Below are 16,909 nucleotides of genomic sequence, written 5' to 3'. Positions count from 1 at the left end.
AATGGTGCCACAGCACTCTACCGAGGGTGACAAAGTAAAACTGTCTCAAAAAAATAATTATATTGAAATTAGAACTCCTTATCTCATATTAGGTTAAATATATGCTTTTAAATGTACATTTTTTTAAAGTGTACTTAACTTGAAAACATCATATTTCCTTTTTTAGTCAGTTTACTTACATAATTTTTCTGTTTTAAAGTGTTAAGAAGGAAAACAGTTTTGCTGGTTTGAAATATTGAGAAAATTTGTGGGCAGGCACCTGTAGCTCAGTGAGTAGGGCGCTGGCGACATACACCGAGTCTGGTGGGTTTGAACCAGGGTTTAGCCTAGGCCAGCTAAACAACAGTGACAGCTACAACCAAAATATAGCCAAGCATCGTGGCGAGCACCTGTAGTCCCAGCTACTTGGGAGGCTGAGGCAAGAGAATCACTTAAGCCTAAGAGTTTGAGGTTGCTGTAAGCTTTAACATCATGGCACTCTACCAAGGGTGACATAGTAAGACTCTGTCTCAAAAAAAAAAAAAAAAAAGAAAGAAAATTTGTGGTTTAGGATCTCGTTAAGTGAAATAAAGCTTACATTAAATCTTAATATTAAGCATTAATCTTTGGGGAGGAATTTAAAATTAAATCACTGAAGATGTTAATGATTCTTTAAAAAATAAATTTCCCAATTTTGCTATTACATTCTCATATCTCATTTTATTCTGCAAAAGTAATACGTGAAAAAAAAAGTTTACCTTGGAAATTTGCTGTTTCAGATAATAAAGGATTCCAAGCTTGCATTTCCTGAGGTTAAAATTATTTGCAGGTGCTCTATTGCATGTGTAAAAGATTAATTAACTAAGGGCATTCTCAATGATTATCAGGCATAATTAAATACATGTGATCAGTTGTATTGAGACAATGAAATTCCTGGCAAATTTGAGAGTTCAATGGCCCCATTAAAATCATAATTTGATGCCCACAAACACATTCAGCAAAAAGTACATAGAGTACTATCGTGACATTATTTCAAAATTCTGTTCATATTGTTTTCTGTGACTAAAATATGACACCCTTCATTTAGTCATTCACTGATATGCTTGAGTTATTATTTTCTTTATATTTCACTTGATGATGTGGATGAAACTGTACTATTGGTCCTGGGATTTTATTTGTTAATTTATCTATTTTTTTATTCATTATCTATTATCTTTTCAACAAATATTTATTGTTTTCTGAAGTAATTTTTAATCTTGGCTGCATGTCAAAATTCTTTGTGAAGCTTTTTAAAAGTTAGGATTCCTGAGTAATTAACCCCCCAAAACTCTACTGCTGGAGTGGGGCCAAGCATTTTTGTCAAAAATAGTATAGGAGAATGATGTGTAGTCAGAGTTAAAAAATCGTATGGTTCTCTGTCAAGTAAGAGACAGGGACATAAAAAGTGAACAGGAAATAGTTCCTGTTCACTAGGAGATCAGTCAAGTGAAGAGAGACAGACAAGTAAACCAGTAAATACAGTAGTGTGTGGTAAGTCCTATATGAGGGGTAAGCACACCTCTTACCACTTAGAAGTAATGTACATTGGTCCGGTGTCAACTGATGAACTATAAAAGACAAAAAAGTGATTTTTCTCTCATCACCAAACCAAATGACCCAAATTGTGATTGAGACCATATTTTCAGCTTATCTACTCTATTCCTTAATCAAATGAATTAGCCATACTAGATTCTATGATTAAATTCAGGAAATGGAAAAGGAGAGGGATGAGTTTCTATTTTTGATAACAGGATATGGAAGATGAGAAAGAGGTGAAACAGGATTGCAAAACAGTGAGATCCTCAAGGGCAAGGACTGTGTGTTATTAATATTTTTCTCCCTAGGGCCTAATTCAGCATCTAGCATATCTTTAGGCATTGAATCTGTTATGGTTTTTAATAATCTTTTCTTGATGATGTGGGGCAAATGTTTTTACCTAGTCTGTGCATACCTAAGAGAACCCTGACCCTTGCTTTCTGATATATTTTTTAGTATAAAGCCTTTTTTTTTCATATTTTATTATTACTGCATGTTGGATTAGGCCTAATGTCTTCTTATTTATCACATGTTGAGGAAGAATTTACATGCTATAATTACTAAATAAATTTACAGTTAATTGAGTCATGATAACCCAAAAGAACTCAAAGAGCTGACTTTGAAAGAAAAAATTGATCTCTTACATCTTCTGGAAGGCAGCAAAGAAAGGTAGGGGAAATTCTGGTATTAGGGATACCAAAATTAGCAACATCCAAAAATGTAAACATTGTTAACAGAGAATGGGCTGGGTAGGGGGAAGTAGGAGAGGTAGCTGGGTGTGGTGACTCATGCCTGTAATCCTAGTACTTTGGGAGGCTGAGGCTGGTGGATCGCCTGAGCTTGGGAGTTCCAGACCAGTTGAAACAAGAGCAAGGTCCAGTCTCGTAAAATATAAAATAAAATAAAAAAGAAGAAAAAAAAGAGGGAGCAGTAAAAGTGGTTTCTGTCTCTTCATAACTCCCTGCTTCAAGCCAGTGCTCAAGATGAGTAGAGGAAGGTCTTTTCTTTGTGTGGTAGGAGGTAGCTCAAGGGAATTATCTGGGTGGAGACCACACGATCTTATTAGCTGAAGATGGGATTAATCCAGGCAGAGGCCACAAAATTGTCTTAGCCCAAAATGGGATTATGGGATTAATTAGAACCTTTAAAAGCTTGGTGCTCCTGTTCAGAAGGAGGATGCTACTATTTTTGAGTTGAGTCTGCTAGCACTTACCACCAGATTAATAAACTTCTCTTCAAACTTCTTGTCCCTGTTTTTCTGAAGTGGCTTCTGGGTACAAGTGCTGAATTTTCAGTAACAACGTGAGTACTTGGGGAGATATGGTAAGGAAAGTGGAGACATATAGTGGAAATGGAGAAAAACTTCCTTCAATGAAGCTACATTAAGCTAGTTCAAACAAATGAGGGCAATTAATGTCTAAATCTCCAGACCAGTGATCCAAGAAGTTGCTAAAAAATTCACACAAGAATTTAGTGTGGCAGATTTCCAAGCATCAAGTGGTTGGCTGAAGAAATTTAAACTGCAACACAAGATGTCTCAGAAAATCTTGTGTGGCAAATCCAGTGAAATTGCAGTAGAAATTGTGGAAGAGTTTATCAGAAATTCTGGACTTCGCCAATGACATCTTTAATACTGAAAATACAGACTTTCTTCAAGCCAATGCCTGACAGGAGCCTTGCCATGAAGGGTGACAAATGTAAGAGCAGAAAACTTCCCAAAGAACATCTTACAGTCTGCTTTGTGCTAGGTCAACCAAAGAGAAACTAATGACCTTGGTGATTGGCAAATCAACAAAGCCACACGCATTCAAGAACTCGAAGCCCAGAGACTTCCCATCACTTGGATATCAAACAATGCACATGGATGACTGGTGCCCTTTGTGAAGAGTGAGTAAAGGATATTAACAAAGAAATGGAAAAGAAGAAATGGTTTATTTTACTCATGGTAGACAACTATCTTTGCTACCTGCAAGTGAATCATCTCACAGACGTGACACCGTAATTCTTGTCTCCTAACATGACCTCAAAAATCCAAACTCCTTATGAAGCTATCATCAAAACATTTAAAATGTACCACTGAGTCCAGCTCTTGCAGTGGGTCATTAATAAAACACAAACCTGTGTTCCAACTATGGAACCACCTTCATCTGCTGTATCACTTAACACTCTGGATGCTGTCCTCTGGATCAGTTCTGCGTGGAATAAAGTTCAACCAGAAACAGTACAGAAGATTTTCAAGAAGGTTATCGTGATGTTTTGACCCCATCAGTCCATTTCCCATAGCAGAATTCGAAGGAGTAGATTTTGAAGGTTTTGTTGGCAATGGATGATGAGGTGGCATAATGAACCTGACCTAAAAGCAATTTTCCAAGCAATATTGACCAGCATAAAAGTACATGAAGAAGCTCATGAACTGGAAGAAGCAAGTGAGGGTGACACAGAAATTGTAGACTTCAAAATAAGAGGATGTCAGGCATCTGATAATGCAGCTGATGTCATTTGCTATGGAAAAATGCCCAAGTACGCTGAGTAGTATAGCCAGCATTGAGAGTGCTTTCTCTACTTACATTTGTAATAAGAATAAGAAACAGACCAAGACTGACTCTTTCTTCAGAAAGACGATTAAACCATGAGAAAACAGTAAATTTATTGGTTTTGTATGATACTGTTTTTTGTGATTTTATGGTATTTTGGCTATGTATGATTCTGTATGATATTCTCTAATAAGAGCTGTACAAGAATGTAAAGTGCATGTAAATATCAGTACAGTAGGCCTTGTTCCTTGGGTTGACCACCCCCATATCTTTTTTTTTTTCTGAGACGGAGTCTCAAACTATTGCCCTGGGTAGAATGCTGTGGTGTCATAGCTCACAGTAAACTCCACCTTGGGCTCAAGCAATCCTCTTGCCTCAATTTTTCTATTTTTAGTAGAGATGGGGTCTTACTTTTTGCTTCGGCTGGTCTTCAAGCTGCTCAAGCCATCTACCTGCCATGGCCCCCAGAGTACTAGGATTACAGGCGTGGGCCACTGCACCTGGCCCATCTCCATATCTTAATCAGTTTGTTACAGTCCCTTGGATGGTCAACTTACAGAGGTTCAGCTATAATAATAAGCTTTTATGTCCATTCTCCATGACTTTATGACATTGACCAAGTCTAATTAGACATTATAAAGAAACTTTGTCTAATTGCAGAGATTTTGGCTGGGTGCAGTGGCTCACACCTGTAATCCTAGTACTCTGAGAGCCCATGGCAGGTGGATCACCTGAGTTCAGGAGTTAGAGACCAGCCTGAGCAAGAATGAGACTCCTGTCTCTACTAAAAAACAGAAAAATTGTAGAGGCACTGTGGTGGCTGCCTGTATTCCCAACTACTTGGGAGGCTGAGGTAGGAGGATCAATCGAACCCCGGAGTTTCAGGTTGCTATGAGCTACGATGCCATGGCACTCTACCCAGGCTGTCAGAGTGAGACTCTGCCTCAAAATAAAAATAGTAATAATAATAATTATAGTGATATTAATTTGTCAGCTACAGATTCATATACATGGGGTCACTATGAAAGTTTTGAGACAGACTGTGTTATGGTTCATTATTTCACTTCTAAGAAACATATTCTACAGCATCTTTCTTTCTTTCTTTTTTTTTTTTTTTTTGGTTAGGTTAAGTCCCTCAATAGCATCCTTTCTGATTCACCCATGCACGTTTCAACTTGTTTGGCTTATTTGTATCTCTGGGAGGACTTCATTTGTTTCTGTCTACACGGATTTTATATTTCTTGTTTTTTGTGTATCTCAAAACTTTTGTAATGACCCACATATATTATGCACAGACTTAATGTGAATATGATTTATTTATTTAAACTCAAAATTGTGTTACGGGAAATGTTAATAATATATCACACTTTGTGTAAATACTTTGAAATAACAAATTCTCTCAAATTAAAATAATTAGTTAGGAATCTCATGATTTCACAGCTAGCTGACCAAATAAATTGTGCATTGTGTCTATACTGTTGGCATAAGAAGGTGCCATTTTAGCTTGTAAACAGAAATGGCTACCATACTTGGTCATGTTAAATGAACCAAGGCTGTTGTTTCTATTAGAACTTGTGTGATAATTTCAGACATTATTTTTGTTGTTATTTTGTTATGAAACTTACCTACTTTCATTAATTTTTAAAAATGTATTCAATGATAATATCATGCAAATATTTATTAAGCTCTCTGCCTTTCTATTATTTCATGAATTTAGAAGTTCTGTAATAAAATGTTAACAAACCTGAGCAGTTACCATGTTGAACCATGCTTTTAATTTCTACAAAATATTAGAGATAATGTTAAGAATTTTTTCAAGGGGTCGGTGCCTATAGCTCAGTGGCTGGGGCACCAGCCACATACACTGGGCTGGCAGGTTCAAACCTGGCCCAGGCCTGCCAATTAACAATGACAACTGCAACAAAAAAACAAAACAGCCAGGCATTGTGGTGGGCGCCTGTATTCCCAGCTACTTGGGAGGCTGAGGCAAGAGAATCACTTAAGCCCAAGAGTTTGAGGTTGCTGTGAGCTGTGATGCGGAGGCACTCTACTAAAGGCAACATAGTAAGACTGTCTCAAAAAAAAAAAATTTTTTTTACACTAATAAATCTCAAGCATCTTATAGTACTTGTGCTATATAAAGTACTATTTCCCATTTTACATGAAAATAAATGTATATTATATGTATTTTATATCACATTTCTCCCTTGAGAAAATTAGTTTTGAATTATGTAAAGTTTGAATCATACAGGATTAAGAATCCAGCAACCTTTCTGAAGCTTCCTCTAAATCCAAGCTCCAAAGTACGAATAGTTGCATGTTTGTTTAGATCCTTAGAATACTCTGAAACACATTTCTAATAGCCCACTCTCTTTTCCTGGAAAATGGAGGGAACTCAGTAGCAAATAGAAAGAAGCTAAATTCCCTGTTCAATTTTGACACTGACATTTTGTTTTTGATTAAGTTAGTTATACTGATTTGGTTAATTTTAAATAACCAGATTTTCACCTCTCTGGTACATGTACAATGTAGCTCCAGACTCTTCCCTGGTCTAGCTCCCAAAGAAAATTAATTGGGCATGTCTGTACTTTGCTTATCAGTTATAAATATTACTGAGATGTGAACTCAGAATTATGTAAAGCGCCAGCCTTATATAATTTACTTTTCTGTAATACTAAGGAGACTCAAGTAACTGGATTATAGTCATATTTTCAGTTCTTCATTCATAGGAAATTTGTACTGAAAACATATTCTGTAGGAATATGCTCCTAAATCAAAGAAAATGTCTGAATAAATCCCTTGACTACTATGCTTTAATTCATGTTTATATGCCGGTAATTATAAGTTTAAGAAAAGTTATATATATTGATTTATTTAAAAATCATGATTTTTTGTTAATTATGAAACTAGATGGGGCGTATCTGTTTTGATGTGCATATTTTAAAATATATAAATAATATACATATGTCATTCTGTAGTTTATTCTATTTCTTTTTTTAACTAATATTGTGACAGTTTTTTTATATATTCTATACTCAAATCCCTCCTTAGATATATGATTTGCTAATGTTTTTATCATTGCCCTTTCAATTCTTGAAAAGGTGCCCTTCGAAAGACAAAGTTTTTTTGTTTTATGTTTATTTTTTGTTGTTTTTTTTGAGACTAGTCAAGTGAAGCAGTGAGAGTGGACAAGGAACAATGGAATCTGTAACTGATTGTGATCAATTAGTGGTAAACACCACTGCCCTTGGGTCAGCCAAGGACAAAGGCTTTAATTTTGATGAAATCTTACTTATCCAGTTTTTTTCTTTTGATCATAATTTTGGTGTCATACGTAAGAATCTTTTGACATGTTCAAAGTTGTGAAGATTTATACCGTTTTGTTTGTTTGTTTGTTTGTTTTTTATAACAGAGTCTCACTATGTCGCCCTGGGTAGAATGCTGTGGTGTCATAGCTCACAGCAACCTCAAACTCTTGGGCTTAAGCGATTCTCTTGCCTCAGCCTCCCAAGTAGCTGGGACTACAGGTGCCCGCCATAATGCCTGCCTATTTTTTGTTGCAGTTGTCATTGTTTTAGCTGGCCCAGGCCAGGTTCGAACCTGCCAGACTCGGTGTATGTGGCTGGAGCTGTGCTGTGGGCACCAAGCCTATACCTATTTTTTTTTTTTTATAAGTTTTATAGTTTGTGCTCTTATGTTAGGTTTTTGATTCATGTGAGTTAATCTTTGTAGGTGATGGTGAGATAAAGAGTCGAACTCCTTTCTTTCGCATGTTGCTCCTCAGTTTTCCTAGCAACATTTGTTCAAAAGATTTCCCCTAGTTGGTTTTGGCACCCTTCTCAAAAATCATGTGGCCGTATGTGTATGGATTTATTTCTTCATTCTAAATTATGTTATATTCCATTGATCCCTAAGGCTATTTTTATCCCAGTGCTACACTGTCTTGATTACCACTGCTTTGTACTGAGTTTTGAAATTCTTAAGTGTGAGTTTTACTTTTTTTCTCCCCCCAGATTATTTGGGCTATTTTTATTCCCTTGCAATTCTATATGAATTTTAGAGTCAGGTCTCAGTTTGTACCAAGAAGTTAGCTGGAATTCTAATAGGAAATTACATGGAATCTTAGATCAGTTTGGGTAATATTGCCATCTCATCAGTAATGTTAAATCTCCCTATCCTAGAACATGGAATGTTTTGCTGTTTAAATAGGTCTATTTAATTCTTCCCAAAATGTTTTTAGCTTTCTTTTTTTTTTTGTAGAGACAGAGTCTCACTTTATAGCCCTCGGTAGAGTGCCGTGGCATCACACAGCTCACAGCAACCTCCAACTCTTGGGCTTCAGCGATTCTCTTGCCTCAGCCTCCCAAGCAGCTGGGACTACAGGCGCCCGCCACAACGCCCAGCTATTTTTTGGTTGCAGTTCAGCTGGGTCCGGGTTTGAACCCGCCACCCTCGGCATATGGGTCCGGCGCCCTTACCTACTGAGCCACAGGCGCCACCCATGTTTTTAGCTTTCAAAGCAAAAGTTTTGCACTCCTTTTGCTAACTTGTTCCTAATTAGTTCATGCTATTGTGAATGGAATTATTTTCTTAATGTTCATGATTGTTTCTTATATATAGAAACAACTGATTTTTGTGTGTTAATTTTCTATCATTACTTAGCTGAATTACTTTATTATTTCTAATAGTTTGCATATGTGTGTATAATTTAGGATTTTCTGTATATAAGATCCTGTCATCTCCAAACAGATAATTTTACTATTTTCTTTCTAATCTGATTGTCCTCTTTTGCTTTTTCTTGTCTGATTGCTCTAACTAGAACTCATTCCTTCTTTTTTTTGTACTGCTTGGTCATCTTACTTACTGTAAACTAGTGCTATTTTACTGTTTTCTATTTTACTGATTTTGGTTCTTTATTGTTTTCTTCCTTCTATTTTCTTAGGCTAATTTTGCCAGTTTAAAAAAAAAATTCAAGGGCCGCGCTTGTGGCTCAGTGAGTAGGGCGCCGGTCCCATATGCCGGAGGTGGCAGATTCAAACCCAGCCCCGGCCAAAAACCACAAAAAAAAAAAAAAATTCAGAATATGACAGTGGTACAAATGTTTTGGTTAGGTGAGTGGCCTTTGTACAGTTTGAGTCAAAGTTATAAGTGTGCCCATCATCCAGATACTGTGCATTGTACCCATTGTAAATTTTTCCTTCATTCCTGTCCCCTCCCACCTGCTTACTTTCCCTTAATTTTTACTACCACATGTGCACATGGGTATTGATCAATTAGTTCCAATTTAATAGTGAGTACATGTGGTGTTTGTTTTTCCATCCTTGTGCTACTTCAGTTAGAATGGTCTCTAGTTCCATCTAGATTGTTACAGAAGGTATTAGTTCACCAGTTGTTTAATGGCTGAGTAGTACTCCATGATGTACATGTACCACATTTTATTAATCCACTCATGCAATGATGGGCACTTGAGTTAATTCCACTTCTTCACATTGTGAATTATGCTAGTTCTGTGTTGAATAGAAGTGGAAGCATTGTCTTGCTCTTAAGCATAGAGGGAAATCTTTCATTCTTTCACCATTGAGTCTTATATTAGCTCTGAGTTTTTTATATACGTCCTTACCTTTTTATTCCTTTCTGTACATCCATGTTATCACCTGGTGTCATTTTATTTCAGCATGAAATATTTCCTTTAGCATTTCTTAAATGTAGACATCGTGGCAATGGATTTTCTCACTTTTATTTACTTGAAAATGTCTTCGAACTTTTAATTTTAAATAATTGTTTTAGTGGAAAATAGATTTTTGCTCTCAGCACTATGAATGTTATTTCAGTATCTTATGGGCTAGTATCCATTGCGCTAGTGAAAATTAGCTAGTAATGACATTTTTCTTCTTTATGTAATGTAGGGGCTTTTTGCTGTTGTTGTGATTTATCTTGTTAGCTTTGGCAGTAGTAGTTTGATTATGATGTGCCTATGTGTAGCCTTCTTTATTTATTCTATTTGTGGTTCATCGAGCTTCTTGTAGCTATGAGTCAATTTTTTTCACCAAAGTTGAAATATTTTTTGTTATTATTTCTTCAAATATTTGTCTACCCTTTCTCTTCCTTTGCTGTTTGTTCAACTCTCATTATCCTTATGAGTTATGAAAGGCATTTTTAACACATAGTTTTAAACTTTGGAAAAATGCTTGGAAATAAAAGAGGGAAGTATGAATGAAATGCCACAATTTTCTGAGAATACTTAGTTCCTTAAACATGCACACACATAACATAACTCATTAGATTTACAGTGGAACATATTAATATTACTTGTCCTCTTTTTCTGTCTTTATAAAATCTATCCCTAGGTGCCTTTCCTCCCTCTGCTATTTATGCACGAAAAGACCTGCTACAGCGATCTACCCATATTGCTACCAAGACTTTCCAAGCCCTTCGCATATTTGTGAATAATGAGCTCAATGAACTCAACACAGGACTGAAGACAGCTCAGAAGTTTCTGAGACCTGGTGGTCGTCTTGTTGCCCTCTCCTTCCATTCACTAGAGGATCGCATCATCAAACGATTCTTGCTTGGAATAAGCCTGACGGAAAGGTTTAACCTAAGTGTTAGACAGAAGGTAATAAGAAAATCAAAATTGTGTTCAGGTCGTGAAAACAAGGAAGGAGTCTCTATAAATAAAGCTCCTTTAATGTGGGAATTGATACACAAAAAGGTACTTACCCCAGAAAATAAGGACGTACAGGATAACCCCAGAGGGCGCTCAGCCAAGCTTAGAGCAGCTATCAAATTATGACAGTAACGGGCAAAGCCTGTGGCTCAAAGGAGTAGGGTGCCAGCCCTATATCCCGGAGGTGGCGTGCTCAAGCCCAGCCCTGGCCAAAAACTGCAAAAAAAAAAAAAATTGTCACAGTTACCACATCTTATTCTTTAAGTTTTCTTCACATTTTCTCTAATTTTTTTTCCTTGTGATGTTCTGAATGGCTTAATATTGTTTTAAGTGTGGGACAGTCTGGAAATTGATGGCAATTAGCAGTATGGTTTTTCTCAAAAATAAATTAGGAAATATTACCATTACACAGAAAGTTCAACTCAGGAAGCAGCAGCAAAATGTGTTTATCTTTGCATTATATTTAACTTTTTTTTTTATTGAGACTGATTCTTATTCTGTTGTGCTGGCGAGAGTGCAGGGGTGTCATCATAGCTCACTGCAACTTCAAATACCTGAGCTCAAGCATTCCTCCTGCCTCAGTTTCCCAAGTAGCTGGGACTATAGGGCACCACCACACTCAGCTAACATGCCAACATGCCCCCACGCCTGGCTAATTTGCTAATTTTTTTCTATTTTTAGTAGAGATGGAGTCTCACTTTTGTTCAGGCTAGTCTTGAACTCCTGAACTCAAGCAATCCTCCCACCTCAACCTCCCAGAGTGCTGGGATTACAAATTTGAGCTGCTGTTCCTGGCCTTTATATTTAAGTTTTGAAATGCAATCCTTTCTCTGGCCAAGAAATTAAAAAATAAAAAAAGAATACTATGTTGTATTTATCTAAATATATAAACTCAGTATATAAAGAGAAAGATATTATAGTCATATTTGCGTGCCCTAATTTCTGAATTTAGATATTAAAATTTGCAACAGACGTCCTTTGGATCAAATAATTAATAATCATCATAGAATGAATTTTAATTTCCCCAGTTGTGAATAATTAATTACTATGCCTTTTTCAAATCTAGACTTTACACAAATTTTAAATTGTTAAATATTTGTCTTACAATGCATTATATTGAAAAATTTCATTATGGAAATTATATGTCATTTTAAAGGTGTTTTTAAATGTGATATGGGCCAGTTTTTTTAGGTATTGTAAAATAAAACTATAGAATTCTCATGGAGCATTGTTTCACAAAACTTATATTTAATGTCAATTGTACCTATTTTTTTTTTTGTTTGTTTGTTTGTTTGAAATCATTGAGGGTACAAAGAATTAGGTTACACTGATAGCAGTTGTTAGGTAAAGTCCCTCTTATAATTGTATCTCGGCCCCCAAGAGGTGTACCATACACCGTGACACCCCCCCACCCTTCTTCTTCCTCCCCGCTCCTTGATCCCTCATTAGCCCAGAATGACTCTAGTAAATAAAATCTCTGATCAGAACCTTGCATTTTTTTTTCATTTTTTTCTCAAACCATCAGATCAACTTTTATTATCTTTTTTACTTTTTTTATTGTTAAATCATAGCTATGTACATTTGTGCAATCAAGGGATACAATGTGCTGGTTTCATATACAATCTGAAATATTCTCATCAAACTGTTCAACGTAGCCTTCATGGCATTTTCTTAGTTATTGTATGCAGACATTTCTATTCTGCATTTAGTAAGTTTCACCTATACCCATTCTAAGATGCACCATAGGTGTGGCCCCACCCATTACCTTCCCTCCACCGTGACCTCCCCCTCTTTTCTCTTCCCTTGGCCCTTTGCCCATATCTTTGTGCTATAGTTGGGTTATAGCCTACATATGAAAGCTATAAATTAGCTTCGTAGTGGGGCTGAGTACATTGGATACTTTTTCTTCAATTCTTGAGATACTTTGCTAAGAAGAATATGTTCCAGCTCCATCCATGTAAGCATGAAAGAGGTAAAGTCTCCATCTTTCTTTAAGGCTCCATAATATTCCATGGTATACATGTACCACAATTTGCTAGTCCATTTGTAGTTCGAGGGGCACTTGGGCTTCTTCCATGACTTAGCAATTATGAATTGGGCTGCATAATTGTTATATTGTTCTATTGTTATATGGTGATTTTTGGTCTTCTGGGTATATACCTAGTAAAGGAATTATAGAATCGAATGGCAGGTCTATTTTTAGATCTCTAAGTATTTTCCAAACATCCTTCCCGAAGGAACGTATTAGTGTGCATTCTTACCAGCAGTGTAGAAGTGTGCCCTTTTCTCCACATTCAGGCTACCATCTCTGGTTTTGGGATTTTGTTATGTGGGCTACTCTTACTGGGGTTAGGTGATGTCTCAAAGTAGTTTTGATTTGCCTTTCTCTGATGATTAAGGATGATGAGCTTTTTATCATGTGTCTGTAGATCATGTGTCTCTCTTCTTTAGAGAAGTTTCTCTTCAAGTCCTTTGCCCACCCTGAGATGGGATCACTTGTTCTTTTCTTGCTAATATGTTTGAGTTCTCTGTGGATTCTGGTTATTAAACTTTTATGGGAGGTATAACCTGCAAATATTTTCTCCCATTCTGAGGGCTGTCTGCTTGCTTTACTTACTATGTTCTTGGCTGTGCGGAAGCTTTTTAGTTTGATCAAGTCCCAGTAGTGTATTTTTGATACTGCTTCAATTGCCTGGGGAGTCCTCATCATAAAATATTCACCCAGGCCGATTGCTTCAAGAGTTTTCCCTGCACTTTCTTCAAGTATTTTGATAGTTTCATGTCTTAAGTTTAAATCTTTTATCCAGTGAGAGTCTATCTTAGTTAATGGTGAAAGGTGTGGGTCCGATTTCAGTCTTTTAGAGATTGCCAGCCAGTTCACCCAGCGTCATTTGTTAAATAGGGAATCTTTTCCCCACTGAATGTTTTTAATTGGCTTGTCAAAGATCAAATAACGGTAAGTAGCTGGATCCATCTCTTGATTCTCTATTCTGTTCCAGACATCTACTTCTCTGTTTTTGAGCTAGTACCACACTGTTTTTATCACTATCGATTTATAGTACAGTCTCAGGTCTGGTAGCGTGATTCCTCCTGCTTTATTTTTATTTCTGAGTAATGTTTTGGCTATTCAAGGTTTTTTCTGATTCCATATAAAACGAAGTACTATTTTTTCAATCTTTAAAATATGACAATGGAGCTTTGATAGGAATTGCATTAAAATTATATATTGCTTTGGGTAAAATAGACATTTTAACGATGTTGATTCTTCCCAGCCATGAGCCTGGTATGTTTTTCCATTTGTTAACATCTTCAGCTATTTCTTTTCTTAGAGTTTCATAGTCCTTTTTATAGAGATCTTTCACGTCCTTTGTTAGATAAACTCCCAAATATTTCATCTTCTTTGGAACTACTGTGAAAGGAATAGAGTCCTTGACTGTTTTTTTGCCTTGGCTATTGTTGGTATATATAAAGGCTACAGATTTATGGGTGTAGATTTTGTAGCCTGAGACATTGCTGTATTCCTTGATCACTTCTGAAAGTTTTGTAGTAGAATCCCTAGTGTTTTCAAGATATACGATCATGTCATCTGCGAAGAGTGAAAGTTTGATCTCTTCTGACCCTATGTGGATACCCTTGATCGCCTTTTCTTCCCTAATTGCAATTGCTAAAACTTCGATTACAATGTTAAAGAGCAATGGAGACAATGGGCAACCTTGCCTGGTTCCTGATCTAAGTGGAAATGATTTTAGTTTAACTCCATTCAATACAATATTGGGTGTGGGTTTGCTATAGATGGCCTCTATTAGTTTAAGAAATGTCCTTCTGGGCAGTACTTGTGGCTCAAAGGAGTAAGGCGCCAGCCCCATATGCTGGAGGTGGTGGGTTCAAACCCAGCCCTGGCCAAAAACTGTAAAAAAAAAAAACCCAAAAAAAAGAAATGTCCTTCTATACCAATTTTCTTAAGTGTTCTGATCATGAAGGGATGCTGGATATTATCAAAAGCTTTTTCTGTGTCAATTGAGAGAATCATATGGTCTTTATTTTTTAGTTTGTTTATGTGCTGAATTACATTTATAGATTTACATATATTGAACCAGCCTTGAGACCCGGGATAAATCCCACTTGGTCATGGTGTATAATTTTTTTTGATGGGTTGTTGGATTCTGTTTGTTAGGATCTTATTGAGTACTTTTGCATCAATATTCATTAGTGATATTGGTCTATAATTTTCATGTCTTATTGGGTCTTTCCCTGGTTTATGGATCAAGGTGATGTTTGCTTCATAGAATGTGTTGGGTAGTATTCCTTCTTTTTCTATATTTTGGAAGAGGGTTAGTAATATAGGTACTAGTTCTTCTTTAAAGGTTTGGTAGAATTCTGGCGTAAAGCCATCTGGTCCTAGGCTTCTCTTTTGAGGGAGATTTTGTATAGTTGATGTATTTCAGAACTCGATATGGCCTATTCAACATTTCCACTTCGTTCTGGCTAAGTCTTGGTAGGTGGCGTACTTCCAAGTGTTGGTCGATTTCTTTCAGACTTTTATATTTCTGAGAGTAAAGTTTCTTGTAATATTCGTTAAGGATTTTTTGAATTTCTGAGGGGTCTGTTGTTATTTCATCTTTACCATTTATGACTAATGAAATTAGAGATTTTACTCTTTTTTTCCTGGTTAGGTTGGTCAAAGGTTTGTCTATTATATTGACTTTTTCAAAAGACCAACTTTTGGATTTATTGATCTGTTGTATAGTTTTTTTGTTTTCAATTTCATTTAATTCTGGTCTGATTTTGGTTATTTCTTTTCTTTTACTGGGTTTGGGGTTGGAATGCTCTTCCTTCTCCAGTTGCTTGAAATGTCCCGTTAAGTTATTAGCTTCTTCTCTTTCCGTTTTCTTGAGGAAGGCTTGCAGTGCTATAAATTTCCCTCTTAGGACTTCCTTTGCAGTATCCCAGAGGTTCTGATAATTCGTGTCTTCATTATTGTTTAGTTCCAATAATTTAGTAATTTCCTTCTTAATCTCATCTATAACCCATCTATCCTTTAGCATAAGGTTATTTAGCTTCCATGTTCTTGTTTGGGTATGCAGATTCCTGTTGTTATTGAGTTCAACTTTTATTCCTTGATGGTCTGAGAAGATGCAAAGAATAATTTCTATTTTTTTAAATTTGCTGAGGTTAGATTTGTGGCCTAGGATGTTAAATTTTGGAGTATGTTCCATGGGCTGATGAGAAGAATGTGTATTCAGTTTTGTTGGGATGAAATGTTCTGTAGATGTCTGTTAAGTCCAGATGTTGAATGGTTAAGTTTAAATCTAAGATTTCTTTGCTTAGCTTCTTTTTGGAGGATCTATCTAGTAATGCTAAAGGGGTGTTAAAATCTCCAACTACTATGGAACTGGAAGAAATCATGTTGCTCATGTCTGTTAGATTTTCTTTTATAAATTGAGGTGCGTTCTGGTTAAGTGCATAAATATTAATAATTGAAATCTCATATTGAGTATTACCTTTAGCAAATATGAAGTGTCCATCCTTATCCTTCCTTATTTTGGTTGGTTTAAAGCCTATTGCATCTGTGAACAGGATTACAGTGCCTGCTTTTTTCTGCTTTCCATTTGCCTGGAGTATAGATGACCATCCCTTCACCTTTAGTCCATATTTGTCTTTTAATGTAAGATGAGATTCTTGTATGCAGCAGATAACTGGCTTGAGTTTTTGTATCCATTCAGCCAACCAGTGCTGACAATTTAAACCATTCACATTAATTGAGAATATTGATAAGCCTTTCAAGAGTCCGGTGGATGTTTTTAATCCTTTTGCGAGTGTGGAAGTTGGAATTTTATCGAAATTTTCTGGGTGGGTTTACTTTTTTGGTGGAGGATTATGCTGGTCTTTATGGAGGATAGGTCTGAGAATGTCCTGGAGAGCTGGTTTAGTTGTGTCAAATTTCTTCAGCATGTGAATGTCATTAAAGTATTTAATTTCTCCAGCATAAATGAAACTCGGTTTAGCTGGGTACAGGATCCTGGGTTGAAAGTTATTTTGTTTTAGGAGATTAAAAGTCGACCATCCTCTTCTAGCTTGAAAGGTTTCAGCAGAGAGATCTGCAGTTATTTTAGTATTATTGTTCTTGTTGGTTATGGTTTTCTTTCATCTGACT

General features: G+C 36.3%; 1 protein-coding gene across 1 annotated transcript in view; it reads left to right on the top strand.

Annotated features, from left to right (window-relative positions):
* The window catches only part of METTL15 (methyltransferase like 15), a 216,986-nt gene extending 204,750 nt beyond the window's left edge, over nucleotides 1-12,236 (top strand). Inside the window, exon 7 of the mRNA XM_053561593.1 lies at nucleotides 10,436-12,236. Within this exon, the coding sequence (XP_053417568.1) occupies nucleotides 10,436-10,881 (446 nt within the window). The 3' untranslated portion in view covers nucleotides 10,882-12,236. The remainder of the gene's footprint in view (nucleotides 1-10,435) is intronic.
* The last annotated feature ends 4,673 nt before the right edge of the window (nucleotides 12,237-16,909 follow it).

Source organism: Nycticebus coucang, chromosome 14 (genome assembly GCF_027406575.1).
Source record: "Nycticebus coucang isolate mNycCou1 chromosome 14, mNycCou1.pri, whole genome shotgun sequence".
In the NCBI taxonomy this organism is placed as follows: Eukaryota; Metazoa; Chordata; class Mammalia; order Primates; family Lorisidae; genus Nycticebus; species Nycticebus coucang.
The sequence above is the reverse complement of the archived record's forward strand: the minus strand, read 5'-3'. Positions and strand labels throughout refer to the sequence as shown.